At 32.5% G+C, this 22,194-nt stretch overlaps 3 protein-coding genes across 4 annotated transcripts in view; 1 reads left to right on the plus strand and 2 right to left on the minus strand.

Annotated features, from left to right (window-relative positions):
• Nucleotides 1–504: 504 nt before the first annotated feature.
• On the minus strand, nucleotides 505–4,351 carry LOC149805987 (uncharacterized). Its single transcript, XM_089950796.1, has 3 exons — nucleotides 3,849–4,351; nucleotides 2,229–2,354; nucleotides 505–1,438 (listed from the first exon to the last, which is right to left on the minus strand). The coding sequence occupies exons 1-3, from the start codon at nucleotides 4,165–4,167 to the stop codon at nucleotides 1,239–1,241; spliced, it is 645 nt and encodes a 214-aa protein (XP_089806922.1). The 5' UTR covers nucleotides 4,168–4,351; the 3' UTR covers nucleotides 505–1,238.
• On the minus strand, nucleotides 4,180–17,212 carry LOC149805988 (uncharacterized). Its single transcript, XM_089950791.1, has 11 exons — nucleotides 17,079–17,212; nucleotides 16,197–16,236; nucleotides 15,099–15,282; nucleotides 14,392–14,549; nucleotides 12,829–12,955; nucleotides 12,121–12,213; nucleotides 10,320–10,359; nucleotides 8,978–9,306; nucleotides 7,393–7,534; nucleotides 6,520–6,808; nucleotides 4,180–4,310 (listed from the first exon to the last, which is right to left on the minus strand). Exons 2-10 carry the CDS (start codon nucleotides 16,224–16,226, stop codon nucleotides 6,520–6,522), a joined length of 1,392 nt encoding a protein of 463 aa, XP_089806917.1. The 5' UTR covers nucleotides 16,227–16,236; nucleotides 17,079–17,212; the 3' UTR covers nucleotides 4,180–4,310.
• Nucleotides 17,213–17,358: 146 nt separating this feature from the next.
• The window catches only part of LOC149805989 (geranylgeranyl pyrophosphate synthase-like), a 45,654-nt gene continuing 40,818 nt past the window's right edge, over nucleotides 17,359–22,194 (plus strand). For both annotated transcript variants that reach the window (XM_089950793.1, XM_089950795.1), the window contains exons 1-2: nucleotides 17,359–17,506; nucleotides 20,177–20,277. In XM_089950793.1, the coding sequence (XP_089806919.1) occupies nucleotides 20,218–20,277 (60 nt within the window). In that variant the 5' untranslated portion in view covers nucleotides 17,359–17,506; nucleotides 20,177–20,217. The remainder of the gene's footprint in view (nucleotides 17,507–20,176; nucleotides 20,278–22,194) is intronic.

Consider the following 22,194-nt stretch of genomic DNA (forward strand, 5'->3'; position numbering starts at 1 on the left):
CAGAAGTATGCTTTGTAGGTTTGTAGGTGTGTGTGTGTGTGATTTGGATTTTTAATGTAGATTTAACCACTTTTCAGTCATATCGCTATGATGTCTGTAGAGTAGCGGTTCATAGTGACGTCTAGCACTGGGGAATCATGCCGCATGATGTCCCACCCAGTCACATTATCCTGACCCCAGGCTGACCATTCCTAACACTAACCTCTTAATGCTGAGTGCCAAGCGAGGCAGTTGTTAGTACCATTTTTATAAGTCTTTGCATATGGCTCTTCCAGGGATCAAACTCATGACTCGAAGCACTAGGCCACTGAAGCAGTCTTGTATGTTTGTAGGAAATGAAACCTTCACATAATTTTTTAATGTCCTTTTTATTAACCCTTTATGTCATGTCATGAATGAATTTCCCTCAAATGAGTGGCAAATATTTCCTTAACACAGAAAGAGGAGTGGGGATAGATAGTACTACAGATGAAAATATAATGAATAACAAAAAATTCAAACTGGTTTGTATTTTTTAGATTTTATATATTGTAATTAAATATTTGCAAAACATAAGGTTCATACACTATGACAATACAGCTCTTACAAAACAGAGTTCAGAAGGCAATCACCATAATAAACAAACTTATAGTCTACTGAAATACTGATATCATTAAAACCATTTGTCACATTTACTCATGTAGATAAATTAATCTGGAAAAATACAAGGAAGGGACTGCATGTGCCATGAACAAAGACTAGATTTGACAAAATTACCTTGACAACTATGAAAGGCAAAAGAAATATATAACACTTATATGTTTCATATTTGAATTCTTCTACTAAATTCAATTTCATGCTAACGACTATACAAAGAACAAAAAGTCTAAGAAAAAAAAATAATGTTAGAACAGATGAAACTGACCACATGCACATTACTGTGTAAACACAGGAAAAGACTGCCATTATACACATCTCTCCAGCAATGATGGCTTTCATAAAACATTACATATACATCATTACAAATTAGATATCTTAACTGAACTATTTTGTACTAAAACATCTGCTTATAACACAAGCACATATGAATCACATATTTTTTTTCTCTATAAAACGCCAAAAGAATTTACCCTAATTTGCAATACAAATCAGTACAGTTTCCTGAGCTAAAAATTTCTCAGTACACATTAAATAATAACCTTTTGAAAGATTATGATCATTGAAAATGTCACTGTTGCCTACTGTTAATCATCATATATTTAACAAAAATAAGTATGAGCTTTCATTTCCCTGTTGCAGTTCCATAGAAAGAAACGCAAGCACGCATGAAAATTGTGTGGAGTCATGTATGACAGCGAGGACTTCAACTTCTTCAACTTGGAATTATTTTGTTCCACAATCTGGGTGTTGACACTTTTGAACTTGGGATAAAGTTTTGATTCATATCCCATGGAGCAGCCTGAAATGTACAAATAAAGCTCTAACCTTTTAAAATATAAGAAACAAAAATGTTCATATAAAAGAATATTTGATCAATAAAACTAAAAAATGGTAGTAAATATGCTTATAAATGTACTGAAAGTAGGAAACAGGAAATAATTACCTTAGAAATATAAAATTAAAAGTTGACAAGATTTTCTTAATGGTAAGACAGAGTTTTCAATCAATCAAGGACCATTACTTTTTTAAATGAAAAGTGTAACAAAATGAATAATGATGAGAGTGCTCACCTGGATATCCCATGATGCTCTTTTCTCATGATATTATTGCAAAAAAATTAAACTACATGCAAGTAACTGCAACAATGCTATCACGATGTGAAAAAAATAAAAAACATGTCAAAGTTTATTGTTACCAGTAGTTGCAAACTTAACAGATTTTAACATACAAAATAACAATACATGCAGATTTAATGTTATACAACTTATTTTGAAGATGATGGCAATCTTACCAACTTTTGGAAAATTTTGGTGTCAACTGTGTGCACTAAAGCAAGTATGAAACTAGTTCTTATAATCAACAACAACATCTCAACTATAACTTCATTCAAAAAAACTGAAAAAACATACGTTGCTCGTAATAGGTCAAGCGACTGAATATGCACAAACATTTGTAGAAATATAACTAAATGATATGCATTTACATAGTGATGCATTTTATAGTTTCCAACCCTAAAAATCATCAATACATGAGCAAAATCAGAATGAAGAACATACAACTGCAATAACATACAGGTAGAAATGCATTACCAGTGTGGTTAAACCAATGCAAAGCATCAACTGCAAACTGTGTCCTTGCAAAGAAAACAGGATCTCTATTGAGACAGTAAGCATGCAAGTTGCAGGCATTGTCATAAATTACTGCCTCTGGAGCAACTGAAACAAAAAGAAAACAAAATAATGAAGCCAATGAAAGACACCTTCATCAACTAGAGATCACCATGATCATGATTTTTCACTATTTAATTTATCTTTGTGACTGTGATACCATAATTTCTTATCATAAGTAAACACACATATAAATTAATTATATTATTAAAAAAACTAAAGCACACTGTATGTTCAACATAATTAAAGCCTGTTTACTTATAAGTTTGTCCAATTGTAATAAATTTTAATTGTGACTAATGTAATTTAAATGAACTTTAGCTCCTGTGTGTTGAATATATCATCAAATACTCTTAATAAATCATTACAATTTTCAGATACAACACATGCACTACAAAGTCCAACATTATTAAGAAAAGTATTTATCTTAAACATCAAAGATTGAAATCAAAATGTATAATCAGAAAGGCTAAAAACCTTCAAATCTTGTTTTAAGGAATGTGAATGGAATGTTTGGTCACTCCATCGATTTCATGATCTGGTACCCATAGCAAATACCTGAAAAAGCCCACAGCATATTAAAAAATGTTGACAGATGATTGTGTAAAATAAAATATGGATAGAAAAAAGAAACTGGGGACATTTATACAACAGAAGCATGTGGTACATATAAATGCTAAAAGACTATCATGTGCCTATTGTGGTGAGACCACTGATCATAGGTACTGTGTTTGAATGATTTTACCATATTAATATCTATAATACTGGCGATGCTAAATTGTTGTTGGCAAGACTCTCTTTATGACTGAAATAACTATTAACAACCTTAATCCTTATCTACAAGGCTGTAATCCAATTACATGGAAAATTATTTACCTCTTGTCAGCAGTACCACTCTGTCAGTTAAATTACTGACAAAATATTCTCACTGCACTGAAGGAAGGTTGAGGGGGCCTAAGTTGTTAAGGATATGCATTGGAAGCAGGTTTGAAACCAAGCCGAGTCATACCAAAGACATAAAAATGGTACATACAGTCACCTCACTTGGTACTCAGCACTAAGAGGACAGTGTTAGGACTGGTCAGCCTGGTGTCATGATAATGTGACAGGGTGTGATGTCACATGTTTGATGTTTGCAGTATGATGACAAAGTGCTAGACATCACTATAAACTGCCACACTGTAGACATCAAAGCAATATGACTGACAAATTGTTTAAGCTATGTTAAGAATTCAAATCACACACCCAATGCACTGAACAAATCTGATATTACTGTATTTCAATATAAAACAGCAAAAATCAAGCATTTTACTATTCATGTAGAACAAATTCAGCAACAATGGATAAACAATCAAAAAATATAATTTTCAAGAACTAAATTTGTAGAATATAAATTTTGTTATTATCACTTATGCCAATCTCGCATATGATGAGAAATGTCAAGTAAAAGAACTCACTTCAATTTGGTAACAAAATATAATTGTTATTAGAAACAAAGGATAAACATTAACTCATCAATAAATCAAGCACATGACATCATACCATGTTGGCAAAAGACAGTAAATATTCCTGGTAACAGTGTAGGATGCCTTCCATGTTTCTTGCTGCAAAATGGTACCTCCCATTTCTTGCCATCCAATTGATATTTTCCCCTCTTACACACTTCTGGCAGAACTGGGTAAAAGGCATCTCTGGATGCAGGTCCCATTGGAAGCCCTGTATCTTGACCCTTGTGATTTGCAAAAGTTGTCTTGACCTTGCAGATTACCTCCCTCAGTGCTGTTTTCAGGAATGAAGGAATATCATCTATAGTTTGCAGCATATCAAAGAGCACAGGACAATGTTCTTGGAGCACCTTCATTTGTGGCAAAGTTATCTTTTCTTGTTCCAATATTTTCTCTAACAAATCAATGAAGGTGTAATGAAAAGTGCCACATACTGGGGATGGGCTGGCCAACAGCTTAATCAGTTTTGAATATTCTTCAGGGCATTTGTCAGTGCTTCCTGAGAAAAATGGAAAGATGACATTTTGGTTTAGATTTGTCTGCTACACAAAACATATTTAACATAATAATACATACTTAAATTTTGTCATTAAAGCAAACTTCTTCCTCAGACAGGGTCAACAAAATGGCATCAATTTTACCACAAACCACTGAAAATGATGTATCACCACTAGTGTCATTCTAATTTTGTTCATTGATATGGATCAAAGCAGTGGAGGCATTAAAAATAAATGTATATTACCTTCTAAAGAGCTAATTTTTATTAAGAACTGGGTAAATAGTCTCATCTTCTGTGAATTGCTGGATATATGCTAAACATAAAAAACACTGGCATATACTAAAAAATTCTATGAATATGGGCACAATCAATTCAAATTGAATCCAATAATTTAGTATTCTGGACACAATAAAAATGAGAAATAAATGTGGCATACAAAACTTTAGAAAGTCAGAATGATTTTGTGCCATGTCTTGAATATAAATCGGTGCAGTGAACTTGTAATAAATTGTGTTTTTTAATGAATTGTTGCAAATGTTACAAAACTGTTTGTGATAAATAGTTACTTAAACAAGCCTATTTGCCTAACATACTCCATGAATGGAAGCAATGACGGCTGGTGTTTCACAAGCAAGGAGTTCATGGCATCAAAATCCTCTAAATTTCCTTTCACATAGCTGAAAAGCATTTCCTGGGTTGGTTTACTGTCAATGAATACCCTATCCTTGTGACTAGTAGGATGATAAAAACAGAGTCTATGAAAAAATTATTATGTTCAAACCGTAAAATCTGTACAATGACATGTATGCCACTTCATAACATATCAAGATGGCATAAATACCTGTAATTGTAACATTTAATTTGCATACGAATCAGGGCCTAGTCCACTAATAGAATACATATACATCTGGTTAGCATGCAAGCTTGCTGCACAGGAGATAACTGATCCACACAATGCAAGCAAGATGCAAACATTCCTATACCCAATTTATGAGTAAAAAAAGCCATGATAAATAAATGAAGGGTTGTTGTTGTTGTTGTTGAGTTTAATTATAGTGGCATGCGCACAATTGTGCATGTGCCACTTTTTTCTGACTGCACCGCAGCCTGCTACTTGTTCCTGGGGAAGGGAATGGTGCCACCTCCCCCAGACTTTTATGGATTGAAGGAACCCTGATAGTTTGGTCTCAATATGTGGGTCCATAAAGGTCCCTTACAGTTGAATGGTTGGCTGTCATTAGCTAGAAGTAGAGCTTGGGAACGGTCTTGCTTGCTTTACATTGCTGGTTTCTCGTTGCATTTGCCTGGTGTTTCTTGTGATTTATTTTTGCGATTTTTTTTCTTCTTCAAAATGTTCTAAAAAAAAAAGGGGGGGGGGAGATGTTCTATGCTGCTTATAGAGGTTGTTAGTAGAAATCATGTATCAAGAGAGATTTTCAAGATCATGGTATTAATAGTTGAGGTGTTTAGGGTGTGCTTCCTACGTTATGTTATGAAGGGTCAAAATGACCCCAAAATATTATGCAGTTCATATAACTAAGTTCAGAGATGTCACAGGAAAGAAAAAGACATATCTAATTATAATTTTTAACTTTGTTCATACATTTAAATCATTTATGTATAAACATAATTATAAGCTGTATATATCATAAAAAGGAAATACTTGTGCACAGACAATTAAGAAAACAAATAAAAATAATTGTGAACTTTCTGTGGATCTGGAATCTGCTTTTCAGAGACACTTCTCATTCCAATATATAACATTCTGAGGGGAAATAGATCCTTTGCATTTTTGTTATGGCACTTTTATCATATTAATGGCTATACTGTGTAGAGGAAATACAGTAGCAAAACAAATTTAGTAAGGACATACAGATGCTTCAAACCCAGGGTGGTCTGGGCAGGTAACGAAACATGACCCTTGTATTACAAAAACCAAATTCTAAAAACTGACCTACTATGGTTCTCTATTTATACAGTGATAATGTCTGCAGCTAATGAGATCTAAGATGGGTATACTGATTGATGAATAACAGGAATGATGAAAAATATACCTCTTCAATATTTTATTTCTTGTCAATACTGTTGTAACAACCTACTATAAATAAGCTAAATAAGAGGCTGTGATATTTGTTAGGTGTTTTGTTTTAAAATGATCAACATTATACATCCCAACAAGATACTTAAGTTTTCTCCAACTATGTCATACTCATCTGCCAGATAAAATGGGCCCATTATCTTCTAGGTAACCATCACTGGCCGCAGCATGAACCTTTCTGTAAGCCAGTGAGGTGCTGTCACATATTAAAACATTTGGTGTTCTCCTACACATGTCATTCATGCATATGAAGCCATCTTCATAGTTGACATCTAATAGACCAAGAAATGAAAACCAACTCAATCGAAAGTAGGTGTATGGAAACATTTTATGAAAGTCAACATTTCCAGCATCCTGCTGATGCAAAGCCCACACACTGTAAAATGCATACATGGTGCACCTGAAGAAAAAAGTTTTGAGTAAGTAAATATTACAAATTCAGGAAACAACATTGTTAATTAAGTGTGCAACAAACATGAATGAATTCATACAAATTCTTAGGTAGCAATTAGAAATTAATAATCAATAATTAAGTATTAATTAATAATAATAATCTTAAACAAAAATATTTATAAATCAGGATCAACAATTTAAAATGTGAGCATTATTTCATCATGCTTGGAAATATATTACAACTGGGTTATAGTATAATGCCCAGAATTCAAAACTGTAAATTAAAAAAAAGAAAATCCAAATATACAATTATTTCCTTATAATTTATATATAGATGATTGCATAAATACATATTTTATATGCTGTCTTGAAAGATGAGCAGTAAATAAATATTAAGACTCAATGTCCTTGAGTAAAAATCTATTTTTGTCTGATATAGTAGTGTTTAATGAAAGAAAATAGAATAGATTCCTTAATACCATGCCAGCACCAATAGTGTCAAAGTACATATGTACCTAATTTGCCAATAAAATGGATTGGAATGCCTCAAATATAAAAAATATTGACAATTTTTGACCCAGCAATTTATACCTAGAATAAAGAAACTGGAACATGAAATCTCTCAACACATCATAATGTACAAGGAAACGTTCCATATTGAGTACACATTCCGTTTGCCCATCATACTGAAGCTTTCCATCACAATCTGGAATTGAGCACAATCTAAAAAAGCCTGAAAACAAAAAAAAAGAAACAAAAAAAAAAAAAGAATGAAAAACTGAATGAAGTTAAAGTCAATGTGATATAAGATAAAAATAACAGTCAAGTGATGTAACTACAGTGGTAGCAGGTACAGTCAAGCTGTGGGACCCAGTCGACCTGGGGGCATGGCCCAACCAGGAAAAAAATATTTGACAGTAAAGGGGTGGACCAGTACAAAAAAAGATACCTGTGGGGCCCATTGTGAGGTAGTTACAACACTGGAACTGTCTCTATTGCCCAATTGTGGTTTAAAGTTAAAATTAATAACATCATCTGATAAAAAAATAACCACATAAAACAAAGCTACAGTTAGCACAATATCAACATCTTGATTTCTGAAAATGACTATGCAATTCAGCATTCAGAATTTCCAAACACATACGCTCAGTTTTTGTTACAATAACCAAATTATTTCTATGTAATTTGGTTCTAATTAATTGGTGCTATTATAGAACAGCCTTAGAACAGCTATCTTACATGTCACATTTTCAAACAAGCATTGTCAAGTTAGAATATGGAATTTGAACACTGCTTTTCATTTCATATTCAATGTGAGTCTTTTGTAACATTTATTTTTCAAAGCTGTTCACACAAGCCTACAGACAAGATATTTTCACCATGAAGAAAATAATACTGAAACACAGGAGGTTATTCTATTGTAAACATGATGCAAAGGAGAGTTTATTATATTCGGAATATCTGGATCTTGTTCACAGAAGTGGATCTATTGAAATAATATTAATACTATTCAATTAGGGTGGTACTGTTATTATCAAAAGGTGCCATCATTAACTTTATTGCAAGATGATTTTTTTTAAAAATCCCTAAACTTCCAACGGTGATTCAATGAAAGGAGATTGATTTTTAATTCTATTTTGAAAGGTCATCCATGATCATTATATTCTTCCATGCAAACAACACAATCCATAAGCATAATTGCATAGAATAAGATTTGAGGTGAGTTGACGACAAAAACCAGCGTCAAGGATGTGCTTGCAATTTACAAATATTTGAAAGAATGGTTCCTGAATGGTCATTCTATAAAACCAACTGGCAGATGCACACTGTTTATATAAATGAGACTATACTGTTATGATTGTGAATGTAAAACCAATTCACATGGAATAAAACCTGTAGTTTTAAAGAAAAAGATAAATGATTCACAATTCATGATTTTACTGATCCTTCCATTATTCTTAGAAGAGAGTATTTTTGTAATTTGAGTTGCTTAACTAATAATTCAATTGAAACAGAATGTCCATCAACTTTGATGTGTCCTGATAATATTTTGTGTGCAGTATTTTCCTTAGGTGTATAAGCAATTTTTATACATGATATTGAAGCTGTAAAATAAAATATACAAGTAACAGTTACACATTTGAATGACAATTAATTACCTTTAGTTAATACTTACACTGTACTTGCATACAACCATATCTTGTGAAGAGTGTGGACTGCTTAATTTCAGCTACGCACTCATTATGGAGTTGACCACTGCATTTAGGGCAATGTAAATCTAATGGTATAGCTTGAAGGATACCAGCAGCTGCAGGAAATAAATTCTTTGGATTTTGCCATAGTTTTGTTTTCATGTTTTCATCTGGGTTAAATGGAATTTTCTTACTAGATACTACTTTTAGCATGTACTGGCTGTACTCTGGTTTATACGCCAACAATTCAAGTATACGATCCACACTATCTGGCATGTCTTTGTCCAAACTGTCGGTAATAAGGTTCTCCACCCTGTGCACATGTAGACATATTTTTTCACACTGAAGGCAGAACAGTGACTTGTTTCTAACTGTTATTACAGCATAACCATGTAACGGTACATGAACTGCAAAACAGTTTGGAGCAAAAAAAATCTCTTGTATAGCTGCACACTGTAAATATATGATTAAATAAGTAATAGATATATTTGAATTTCAGCTGAAAAACTGCAGCAAAACAGAGACATGTAAGAGACATTTACTGTTCATTGATTATTTGGAAATACTACATCAGATAGCATGTGCTCAATATGGAATTCAAAATGAAATAATACAATATGTGATGATGTTGAGTTCACACTGAGTCATTGATAATTTGTCAAGTAGTATGATTATAATGTCAAAGAAACCATTCTATATCATTGTTTCTTAATAATGACAATAATTTATTCATTCATTACATGCCTACTGTTATTCATGCTAATACAACATAATAAATTGAAAATATGTAACATGTGTAATAATCTCAAGGCATACAAATGAAATGTCATGCAATGGAAAGCATAATGACCAAGGTATCATTCAAATAGATGCCACCAAACTATTTTGTATTCAGGTTAAATTATATCATTAACAATATGTAAAGATTTAAGTCAAAACAGATTATTTGTTTTTCATAATGGCCTTTGGAATATGAATAACTGTTACCAATGTTATAGTAAATAAAGCATGAAACTCTCTTAATTGGTGTGTAAAATGTAAAATTGAGCCTTAAGCTCAAATGATGCACCATGTCATGAAAATAGCAAATGGTGAAGTTTCAGTTAATGCTGCAGCATGTAAGTACCTGCAGCAAAATACCTTATGAAACTGTGACAATGGAACACAAGCATAATGATTTAAAACCTAGTCAGGAAACAAAGAAAACAAATAATATGACAGGTCAAAGAAACATGTACCAAAAATAGTATATAAAATGACTGCAGACACATATGAAATAATGACACAAATTATAATTAGCAATTTAATTGAATGTAGAATACTTACATCAGATTCCCTAAGGATTGCTCAAAGTAAGCATGGTCATCTGAAAGCATATATAGAGAATGTTACAAAAGTATAAGTGTCAAATAAGAAGTTATCAAATGATTTGAAAAGTTTCAATCTTTTGTGAGTATAAGCAAGCTAGAGATTGAAACTGTTCAATAATATTCATAAATTTCAACTGAAACAAAAAAAAACATAAGGGTTTATGTTATAATAGTCTGTAATTACTGAATTTTCCATGCAGAATAATTGTGATAATTCACTGGAGCCAACTGCAATTATTTCACTGCCAAGTCGATAAGAAGATAAACTCAAAATTCAAAGTTGTTCTTAGATACGTACATGGCCAAGTGGTATTGATGGATGCCTTATGTCCACATACAAAGTTAAAATCCAACACCATAACTGCTTATATTTTCTGTGCCAATACTCACAAACCACAGCCAAACATAAACAAGAAACCATGCACATCATGTAATATCCAGTAAAAAGCCTCTGTACCATAATAAACCTTGCTAGTCAATATGTTTGATTAAAAAAGAAAAAGAAACTTTGCTTGCTATGAGTGAATAAGTTATATTTCATCTCATGGGCGAAAAATTTAAGTAAAATATATAGATTATTCAAAATTTCAAGCTAATTTCTTCTACACATTTGTGACATGATGAAAAATCAGTTTCGTAAAACGACTGATGTAATACACAAAAGCCAGACATTGCATCTGTGCTGTACATAATATTGTGATGTCATCTGTGACATCATGGGGTGTTATGAGACATATTGCAGATACAAAGATTAGGACATAATACTAAATAATATGATACTCATGTAATAATTAAATAGACTGTAAAACATAGCTATAAAATGAGTACTAAATGACAATGGCTAGGATATACTCAAAGAGCTTCTTTCAGAAACATGCCATGAAATGTTAGTTTTTCAACAACATAATTTACAATAGCTCATTCAATGTTGATAACAAAGCAGGTGGCAAGACCAAGAGCTCAGAACTCTAAAAAAACAGCATCATAATTGGTTAGTATGTGACAAAACATAATGCACAATTGGTAAACTCAATTAACATATTTTGGACATTGATCTTTCTGATGACTGCAAAGAAGTTATTACAGCTTTCTCTCAATCTGTTAGAGTATAATATTTTAACACTGATGTAAAGAAGTTAATGAACAAAAACGAATAATGTTATTGATAGCATCCATTAATGAAAAAAGGGAAACATTTGTGACTACCTGTGAAAAGATTAACAAATTATGTACTCTTGATCACTTTCATAGAATAAATGCATGAACATAAAATACACATGAGGAATATAATCTGAAGTATATTTATTTGCAGAAAAAGACAATATGAAACATTGTAATGAACCATGAATACAAGATATTAGACAAACAAGAAAATTATTTTACATTTATTAAGGCTGGTATAATAGTGAGGTAAAGAATAATAGACAACATATGCAGTTTTAATCTTTGTATATGGAACTTTCTTTGCTGTTTTCATTTTGTTATGGGGTTTAATCCCATTTTTTGGCACATGATAGGCTATGGCGGCCAGTATAACTGCTGGAGGAAGAACCTGGAGAACACATGGAAGATTCAACAACCACTGAGAAGCTACTTAGAAACTTTCTCATGTGCCTGTTGGCCAAGCCTGAGACTCAAACCCACACATAAAGAGGTGAGATGACGGTGATCCGTAACAGTGAGCGCTTTAGACCACTTTGCCACTCAGGGTTCCAGAACCTTCTTTACAGTTTCAGAAAAAGTTTACTATTAATTACCTTCTGTGCTTAAACTTGTATAAACTGGTAGTTCATTAAACACAGCTCTAAAAGCATTGATATGGATGCAGGGTGGATGCAAAGAATCTATATCTGAAAGTAATAAATCTAATGGTTGGAAAAAAGTCCTAACACAATGCATGTAATGAATTTAAAGAATTGGACTTAATTCAATATCTTAACATGTTACAGCTCATGATAACAAAATGAGAATTCTTCATCTGTGTTTTTTTTTAACAAGTCATTATCCTTATATAAGCTTGATGTAATAAACAAAGCAAAAATATTGTACAATGCTAAAATCCTCAAAAGACTCAGTATTACCTAAGTATTAGATTTATTAACTAATTAATTTATGGTATGTTCATGAATAAAATTGTAAGAAATTGAATTTATGTATCTACTAGTACTGATAGTTTCTTTGTAGGCAGAACAAAATTAAATGTATTACATTATGTTAATAAATGCAACAATAATTACAAATGTTTAAAAGTATCTTATATTTAATGAATTATATTGTGGTGATTCAAATAAGGTTTATTGTAACATTTAATTCCACATTGTTTACTTTAGTAAAAATCATTTTATCAGTACTGGATGAAAAAAAAAAAAAAAAAAAATATATATATATATATATATATATATATATATAGACATAAGAAAACTTTACTTATAAGAATATTCTGAGATATGAGGGAAGTTCTGCACCTTGTCTGGAATGACCATGATGTAAAAGGTTGCAAAAAGAAACCCATCCCAAGTCACAGCTGCAGGTTAACAAAACTTCTTCATTACATGTATCTTGACAGATGTTGATCAATACTGGCAGAGACCTCTATGGATAAAGATTTAATAGTAATCATGGAAGCTCATAATAGCATAATTAATCTTTTCAAAAATAGTACATACTTTTATGGACTTTATTTATATGTGTATTTAACTTGTAATCTACACAAGTTTCATACCAGATTTGCATTTGTTTTTTCGCATCATAAAAGATTGAGTCATTTAACCCATTCTTGTTGACAGGTGTCACTCTGTGTTGCCGTTTTGTGTTCAACACCATCTCTCTGTTCAAGATAAGACACACATCGCTGCCAGTACAACTGATGGAGGAAGAATTTAAGAAAACCCAGTAAGAACCACCAGCCAAGAGAAAGTAGTGTCATCTTTCTCACATAATCACACAGATTGAGCACAATACTCAAAACCACGCAGAGAGGTGACAAAATAGTGGTCTGTAAAGGTGAGCACTTAAGACCACTTGGTCACCTGGGGACCCTATCACAAATGCAGTACCAAATCTGACTAAATTCTAATTATTTAAAAAAACAATTGTTCAAATCTAATAAAACTATTTCAAAATTAAAAATAAAGAAGCTTTATCCAACAACAATGAACAATCTACATCATACAATAAACCTTAATAACTCATTCTGTAAACAGTAAATTGGGTAGAAATAACTTAAGTAACTTTTCTGCCAAATATTACAATGTACCTTCAAGTATATGTACATATAAATTTGTCACTGTGTAAAAATCAACTGTTGCATTCCATAATCATGGTGGCAATTACAAGCATTATAAGAGCTTCATGAAATCATCAATTGGTGCAGAAAATGAACAAGTTATAAAATATGTCCTTCACTTGAAATCAGAATGAAAAATGAACCTATAAATGTACTTAAAACAACCTGAATACAGATCATCAGGTTGTCCCTTTTGAAAAAAATGTATGCAGGAAGCACATAGTGAGGCAGTTTGAGCATGATAGTTTCACACTGAAGGGCCAAATTGTTCTGTGGTTTGGCAAAAAAATGCAATCCACTGCATTATTGCTTATCTTCTCTAACAAAAATCCATGCATTTAAGTAAAGTTTAATGGCATTATATATGAGAATAAATCAGTGTATATAACATACATCTTGAATATTTGTTTTAAAAACAGGAAGGTCACTGATACATGTCAATCAGAGTCATATACACCAAAATTTCTGTTGAAATCAACCACCATTAAATACCTACCTATCACATGTTGCCATAATTTTTGCATTCCATAAATTGATTAGTTAAGACAGATTTAATTGAAAACATTTTGTATTTCACCTTGTACATAAGCAATTTAATTATCAGTACAGCTGGGTACACTATAATAAGGTCCCTCTAATTTATTACATAATTTATTAACAGAGACAACACTGATAATAGTATTACAAAAGAACTATTTCTAGAACAATGAAATGCAACCAATATTCTAGGAGTAAAACCTACTTGTAGAGTCTTCTTACTATCATCCCATCCAGCCACTGCAAAAACCTTCATTCTCTCATCCAATTCTTGATAGGCATGCTCATGTTTCAATGTGTGCCTGTAAAGCCATCCTTCATCCTCATCATCTGGTGTAATAGGAATGTCTCCTAAGATAAAGGTCTGGAAATGATTTGCAAGTGTTACATATAAATTTAATTAAACAAAGCATATGGCTCAAGCATGTAAAGGATAAAATGATGAATAAACAAATATTTGGAAACATAATTCTGTGTGTCCATTGGACAGGGATGCCTTACACTCACCTCTGTTTTGAATATTTATAAAGAAAAGAAAATCATGTGAGACAAGGAAACAACATGTAACAAGTTCAGATGAACTTAACAATTAATGACTGCAACATTTCTGAGCAATTGTTGTTGTTTTTGTAGCTGTTTTAGGGTTTAATGCCATTTTTCAGCACAATATAGGCTATACATGGCAGCCAGTATAACTGGTGGAGGAAGAACTCTGGAAAACCCAGGGAAGAACCACCAACCCATGAGAAGCTACTGGCAGGCTTTCCCATGTACCCACTCTAGCCAAACCTTGGACTCAAACCCACGCAGACAGAGGTGAGACGGCAGTGATCTGTATTGGTGAACGCTTTAGACCACTCAGGGCCCCCTTCTGAGCAATTAAACAATAGATGAGATATATATATATATATATCTGTGACGGTTCCAATATGGCTGATATTTCTGAACTGTTTGTTCTAGTTGCATGTGGAGATATTGTCTCCCTCTTAACATGACGTCTCCTCCTCAATGGAATTTTATCAAGGTCGTATGGTATGGTGCCGTCAAGAGAGATAGGATCTCTGTACCACTCTGTTCTACATTTGTATTGTACAGGCTAAAAATGAAACAAATTTATAATGCATATTATCTGTCAAAACAGAATCTTCATAGAGGTACTCAGCTTTTATTAACTGAAAGTCACATTTGTATTTGTTCATTAAGTTGTATAGTTTATGTGCCATTCAAAATTTAATCTTATGCTGCGATCTCAGACTATTTTTCACTAAAAGAATAAAATACTGTATGGCTAAAGACCAGAAATGAAAATAGAAAGTTCACACCGGCATAATGATCACCCACCTTAACGATAATCATTTCATTTTCAGCCAGTGTCTGATTTGCCTTATCCAGCAAAATAAATTTCAACAATGTTGACATAAAGACATATTCTACAGTAATTACTTAATGACCAAAAATGTAACCATAACTATAGGAAAGTTTTGGAAAAGGGAAAACATTATTGCTGATCAGTGCATTATATTTTGTTTTCAATTATTTAAAAAAAATTATACATAGAAAAACCATGTTATAAATATATGAATGTATCATCACCAACTAATTTACAAATTGTTTTCAGCACCCTACAGCTCTTTTAGTGAGCGATTTTACCCAGCCTACCTGACAATCCATTCTTTAATGAATTCTTTAATGAAAGTCTCTCTCAAAACAAAAAAACTCGACTGCAATCCTATGTTCTAGTATGTCAAGAACATGATACCCATACATATACTAACCTATTTTTAAAATAAATCCCATGCAACAACTTTTGAACAATAAAATATGTTACAAGTTGTTATAAATAGAATGTTCATGGAACTGACAAAATGATCAGGGTTGTAAAAATGCAGCAAAAATCATTACTTTTTCTCAAAGGATGAATTTTAATGGCATGAATTTATAATGAGACACTAGACAGACTTGGCCTATATACTAATTAAAATTGAACATGAAGTATTAAAACAAACTTACCTTGGAACACTTGTCTGCACTAGTAGACATTTTCAGGAATCTGACAAAGCAAAAATATGAAATATTCACATAATAGTTGTCCAATTCTACTTAATTTTGTCATTTCAGTTGAGTTTGCGTACCTAATATAAATTTTAACACAAAATGAATGAAGTTAGTAAAGAAATTTTAAATAATCAGATGCTCTCAAAAATTCAATTTATTCAGCTGTTCATATATTTCTTTTTGAGAGAGAAAATGGTCTGTATAAGGGCACATAGACCACATCATACAATTGGAAAGGCCTTGTGTTAGAATGTTTGATATCAATTATGATGAAATGGTGCAAAAATCTGAGAAGTTGTGCATTATATTTTATGTGGATTAGCATCACATTTGTAAAACGTTTTTTTTTTATATAGCAAAATTTATACTGGGCATGTATGTGTTCAAGACTGATTATTTCGGTAACGTGTAAATTTTTAGAATTTGGTTCTACATGCACTTAAATTTAAGTTATTCGCTTCAGTGGAACCTAAATACATCTATATTCATTTCAAAGATCAATATTTACATGCGCCAAGTACACGGGTCAAAATATATACTAAAGTATATTTTTGGACGGTATCAACCTAAAGGTGTGATACAATACAATCCGGATTGAATGTCGTACGCTGTAATGTCACAATCTGTGCCTGTGATAAAACAAATTCCTACTACCCTATTTTGTGATGATTAAATAAGACCCGTTGTTTTGTGTGGCCCATTTCGGTCACAATTGTAACAGACGACAGCGATATATAAGTTTAATCTGTCAGTTTCTTGATGACAGTTAAGGTGCAGACCAGTAAATAATCTGGACTGGCAAGACTTTAGTTGAAACAATTATCGTCGTTATTTTACCTCTTACTTTTCTATATTTTTTTTTCCTCAGCGTCTTGTGATTCAGCTGCTTTGCCAGTCAACAACATCCTGCGAACTAGTACTAATATTAGTACCCTTACTCGTACCTCAACCACAACAAAATCAAGTTGAGGCTACGACATCGTAGCTACCTGCGAACGAGCCAATGAGAATCCGGTGCTTTGTCCAGTGCTTGTATTGGGATTTGTTTAATAATATATTGGTTTTAAAATGATCAAATTACTATTTATTAGAATAAGCTTTAAAACCATCTCTAATCAAATTATAAAATAAATGCTCATTTGAATTACTTATTAGTTTTGCCTTTTTCTATTACAAAAGTTATACGTATCTTGAAAAAAATTCCCAGCTTTACTTATTTTGTGCAATATGGGTGACTTGTGAACGAAAGGCGTGTGGTGTCAAATGTAATTACTATTTACAGACAATAAGCAAAAATACCAAAGGCTTTTCATGAATATATAAATGTTGATCCTGGTAAAAGTATCCATCTCAAAAAGGCTAAGACTTGAAAGCTATATTTTACCTAAATATACAGCGGTTTTTTTTGTTGTAGATGCTACCTTGAGCTATTTGTAACCCTCTCGTTTGTTTCATGTTTGTAAACTCAACCACCCCACTGATTTTTTAAAAAAAAACATTAAAATATGGAGGAAAAAATGGATAAAACTTAGTCATTTCATTCATCAATGTATAATTTCTAACCTGTTTGTAGCCAGAGGGTCCCAAACACTGTCAAACAATTTTAGCATTTTGTGATTTGTCTGAAGTTTGAGCAAAAGGTACAGCTTAACAATGAACTTGATTCAGATGAAGTTGATTTGGTACGATCCTCTGTTGGTATATTTTTTTTAAATAAATTTTTTGATGTTCGTGATGGATGACCAGATAGAAGTGCTGCCTTGAAATACGGCAGAAAAAAAAAATCCACAGTGAACAAAAGATCAATTTTAAGGGTGTATTATGTCTACAAATATTTGCGATATCGAAAATCTGAGGTAGATCCAGATTCCCCAAATATGTATTATTGTAAGTTTCAGCAAGATGTCTCTATAATATAAACAATTTCAATACAAGCGTTTCAAACTCCACTATTGTAAGCAAGTGAATTTGCAAGTGAAAAAGACTATGCTACCCCTCATAAGTAATTGGAATTGTTTTACTGAAATTTTACCTGCAGTCAACCTTTACATAGATGTACACCTCGGAAAAAAATAATCAAAATCTGAGATGGTCTTCTGGATATATATTTTGACTTGGGTGATTTGTTACGGAATGATCTATTTTATCCACTGAATTGTTTGGCAAGCATAAAGTATGTATTGATCACATGTAATTATCATGTAAACAACAGATCATAAACATGACTTCTTGTTTGAACAAATTCCTCCCGGTGGTTGATCATCACAGATGAGTTCCCATTTATTTCTAATCTCATAAGTTATATTAGTACCATGTAACAATAAATTCTACTCACCTAAACATCAGTGACATGCATCAAAATAATTTTTGACATGCTGATTGTTTAGAATTGGCAAGCCCCAAATCTGCCAGAGGCTATGTCTAACCTGAAAGTCTGCAAATCCCAGATATTACAATTAAAATTTAACAGATAAGTTAAGATATAAATATTTATTCGTTGTTTGTCAAAACTTGCTTTAAATAGTAAATACTCACACAATCATGTCTGTGGAAGAAATGTGAGCCTGATCTTGACATTGACTTTAAGATGGAAATGACACACAATAGATGAAAGAAAGTGTGGTCAGTTATGCAACAGAAGACTGTGGTACATATAAACATGAAATATAGGTGCTACTATAAGTAATGTTGCTAGATCAAATGCCTTAAAACTTGCAGAATGTTGAGCATTGTGAATGAAATATGACCCCATTCCTTGACCTCACGCTTGATTTTTGGGACTTGTCTACTGACATGTGGCTTGGTAACTTGAGAATGCCTGAGCTAAATTTGAACTTGTTCCAAGAGTGAGACAAGTTTTTTTGTAGGTGGTTGGTCGGGTTGGTAGGTATGTAGTTTCACAATGTGTAGGCAGAATACTAGCCATACAGTCAATTAAAAGTTCAGACTTCAAATTTTAAAATGATTTGAAGTTCAGGTGTAAAGATCAGAGAAGCACACAAATATTTTTTGCATGATAAGGTTTGCAGTTTCTACAGGAGACTAATGAAAGTGAAGGTGATATATTTAATAGCTGATTTTACACTCTGGTTTTGTCAATGAGTACAAATATATTTCTAAAAGGACTTGCTATGAATTTTGATTCTCAAAAGCAACATTTAATTGGGGGTTTTAAAATAATATTTTGCTTCTTATTTTGTGTAATTAGCTATTTTAAGTATCTCTTATAGCTATTATATGTATGTAAATGTAGTTTATGTACATTTGCTCTTTTTTATGGTTAAAGTAATGGCTGATGCTTATATAAAAAAAGAGTCAAATTTGGCTTTGCATGGCTTGCAGGAATTTAGATTAGCAGAAAGTAATTTCTAAAGGATAGAAAAAAAAAAACATTTTGGTAAAGCCTGTATATTATGCAAAACTGCAATGCATGTTAACCATCCTCATTGCCTCTATTGCACAGTTGATGTACATGTATAATTAAATTCAGATTTTGTCAGTTAACAAAGGTTATAACCCTTGCATGTGAATTCTTGAGTCTGTTATTGAGGGTTTTATTCCTGACTGTATGTTGTGTTCATTTTTAAAATGACCAGATGTGTATTATTAATTACTGTTTATACTTGCTTATAAGTCAAGCCCAAATGCATTCTGCACAGACCCAGATTTTCCATTGTATAATGCACTGTCAGATCTGGGCTTTTGCAGTTTTTTACATGTAACCAGTGGAACAAAATTAGATAGACCTAATCTGCCAGTGCATTATGCAATGGCAGATTAGATCTATGTTGTATACAGTTGGATTCTGCTTATAAGTACATACAGTAATCAGTATTGTCATATTTTACATTTTTATTTACATTAAAGGTTTATGTCTGTTAGTTAGAATTCTCCATTTAGAGGTTCTCACCTGTACTGGTTTACATTTTTTCCAGAAAAAACGTATCTATTCTGTGCTTGAAGCAGCTTTAACATCATGTCTAATCTTGTGGATGATTATACTACTAAAGAATCTGATGAAAAACAGACAGAAAAGGTATGCACTAGATAATACAAAAGATTGTTCCTTTTTTGAAAACTAATTTTATTTTGGTACATAATGGTTTACTCTTCAGTTGAATGTTTGCGTTTGTTTTTCTTTAGAGGGCTAAGTGTGAATACATATGGTAGTCAAGTTGTACATTATGAAAGCTGTGTACTGCATGGTTCTACATTTGACTCAGGGGTCCCGAGTGGCCTAGTGGTCAAAAGTGCTCACCATTACTGATCACTGCCATCTCACCTCTGTCTGTGTGGATTCGAATCTCGGGCTCGGCCAATGTGGGTATGTGAGAAAGCTTGCCAGTAGCTTCTCATGGGTCGTTGTTCTTTCTGGGGTTTTCCTGTGTTCTTCCTCCATCATTTATACTGGCCGCCATGTATAGCCTATATTGTGCTGAAAAATGGTGTTAAAACAAAACAATAACATTTGACTCAGATTTGGTCTACATCTGACCCCGATTTGGTGCCCAAAGCATTATTATATATGATATTGACTTTGAAATTTAGTTGTCATTTTCATTTTCTGTTTGCATAGTTCTGTTGATAATAAATAGGTAAAATTATTTGCCATGTTCTAAAATGTTACACTTGTAAAAAAAAAAAACATTTTGAAGTGAAATTATTCTTTTGCATTTAAAATGTGGCAAAAAAGTAATTTGAAGTTAAATTTTGGTCTATTGTAATCTTTATTTATTTTTTAGTATAATTTTCATTTTGAAGATGGTTTTTAGCTCAAGTAGCCAAAGGTCAAGTGAGGTTATGGTATGGCCTTGCATTGGTCATCTGTTATGCATCATCTTCATCTGTCAGTATTTGCTAATGACACTAATTTTATAATACATTGTGTTAAAAAATGGTGTACAAGCTTATTATGAGTTTGAATATGAGTGGCATCTCTGCATATTAATCAGGCATTTTTGCATGCAGTTGGCTAAGCTTGTGTATGCTTCATTTTTAAGAGATTGATATGCTTACATCTTTGATCTTGAATGAATTAGATGGTGAGTAACATCTGTACATATTAATGGCATTATCTTGCATGGGATTGATAGAGCTTATAAATGCTTAATTTTGAACAGATTGTGATCAGACTTGTTGTCAAAGCTTATTTGATGGAGATCATGGATGAGTTTAACTATGAGTGACATCAGAAAATATTTATGAGGCATTCTTGGATTGGCTGAGCTTTAGAATACTCCAGAGGTGTTTGTTTTAGTTTTTCCCTGGCTGAGTCATATCAAAGATTTATAACAGTGGTACTAGCAGCTGCCTCACTTGGCGATCAGCATTAAGAGGTTAGTGTTAGGACTAGTCAGCCTGGTGTCAAGATAATGTGACTGGGTGGGACATGATGCTACATGTCTTTGGCAAGATGCTCTAGTACCAGACATCACTATAAACTGTCACACTGCAGACATCATAGTGATATGACTGAAAAGTTGTTAAAGCTACATTAAAAAATCCAAATCTCATGCAGACACATTGTTTTAGTGTGTTTTTTATTATGACTGAGAACAGAAAGCACTTTCTGTGCAGAGGCACTCAGTATCTGAAATTTGGCTCAGTTACAAAATAGTTCTCAGTTTGCATGTTGTGCATCCATTTGTTCTTTTTGTAACATACTCCCCCCCCTTTCTCTCTCACCAAGAAAATGTACATGTAGGGTGGAGTTCTCAGGGTCAGCATTGGTTTCAATGTTAGTTAACTGTCTATTTATCCATTGTTTCAAGGATAAATCCAAAATTATTGCATCATTGCAAATTTTACCTGATTTCTATCAAAATATGTGGAAATAAGGTAACCTGTCACATTGTTCCCTAGTGAAGTGGGAATCACATTGCTCAATAATAAGCAATCCCCAACTCCCTAAACATAAAGTGTTACTAGTTTCATCAATTTCTACCATTAGCTT

Source organism: Sinohyriopsis cumingii, chromosome 2, assembly GCF_028554795.1.
Source record: "Sinohyriopsis cumingii isolate HCF-2022 chromosome 2, ASM2855479v2, whole genome shotgun sequence".
Taxonomy (NCBI): domain Eukaryota; kingdom Metazoa; phylum Mollusca; class Bivalvia; order Unionida; family Unionidae; genus Sinohyriopsis; species Sinohyriopsis cumingii.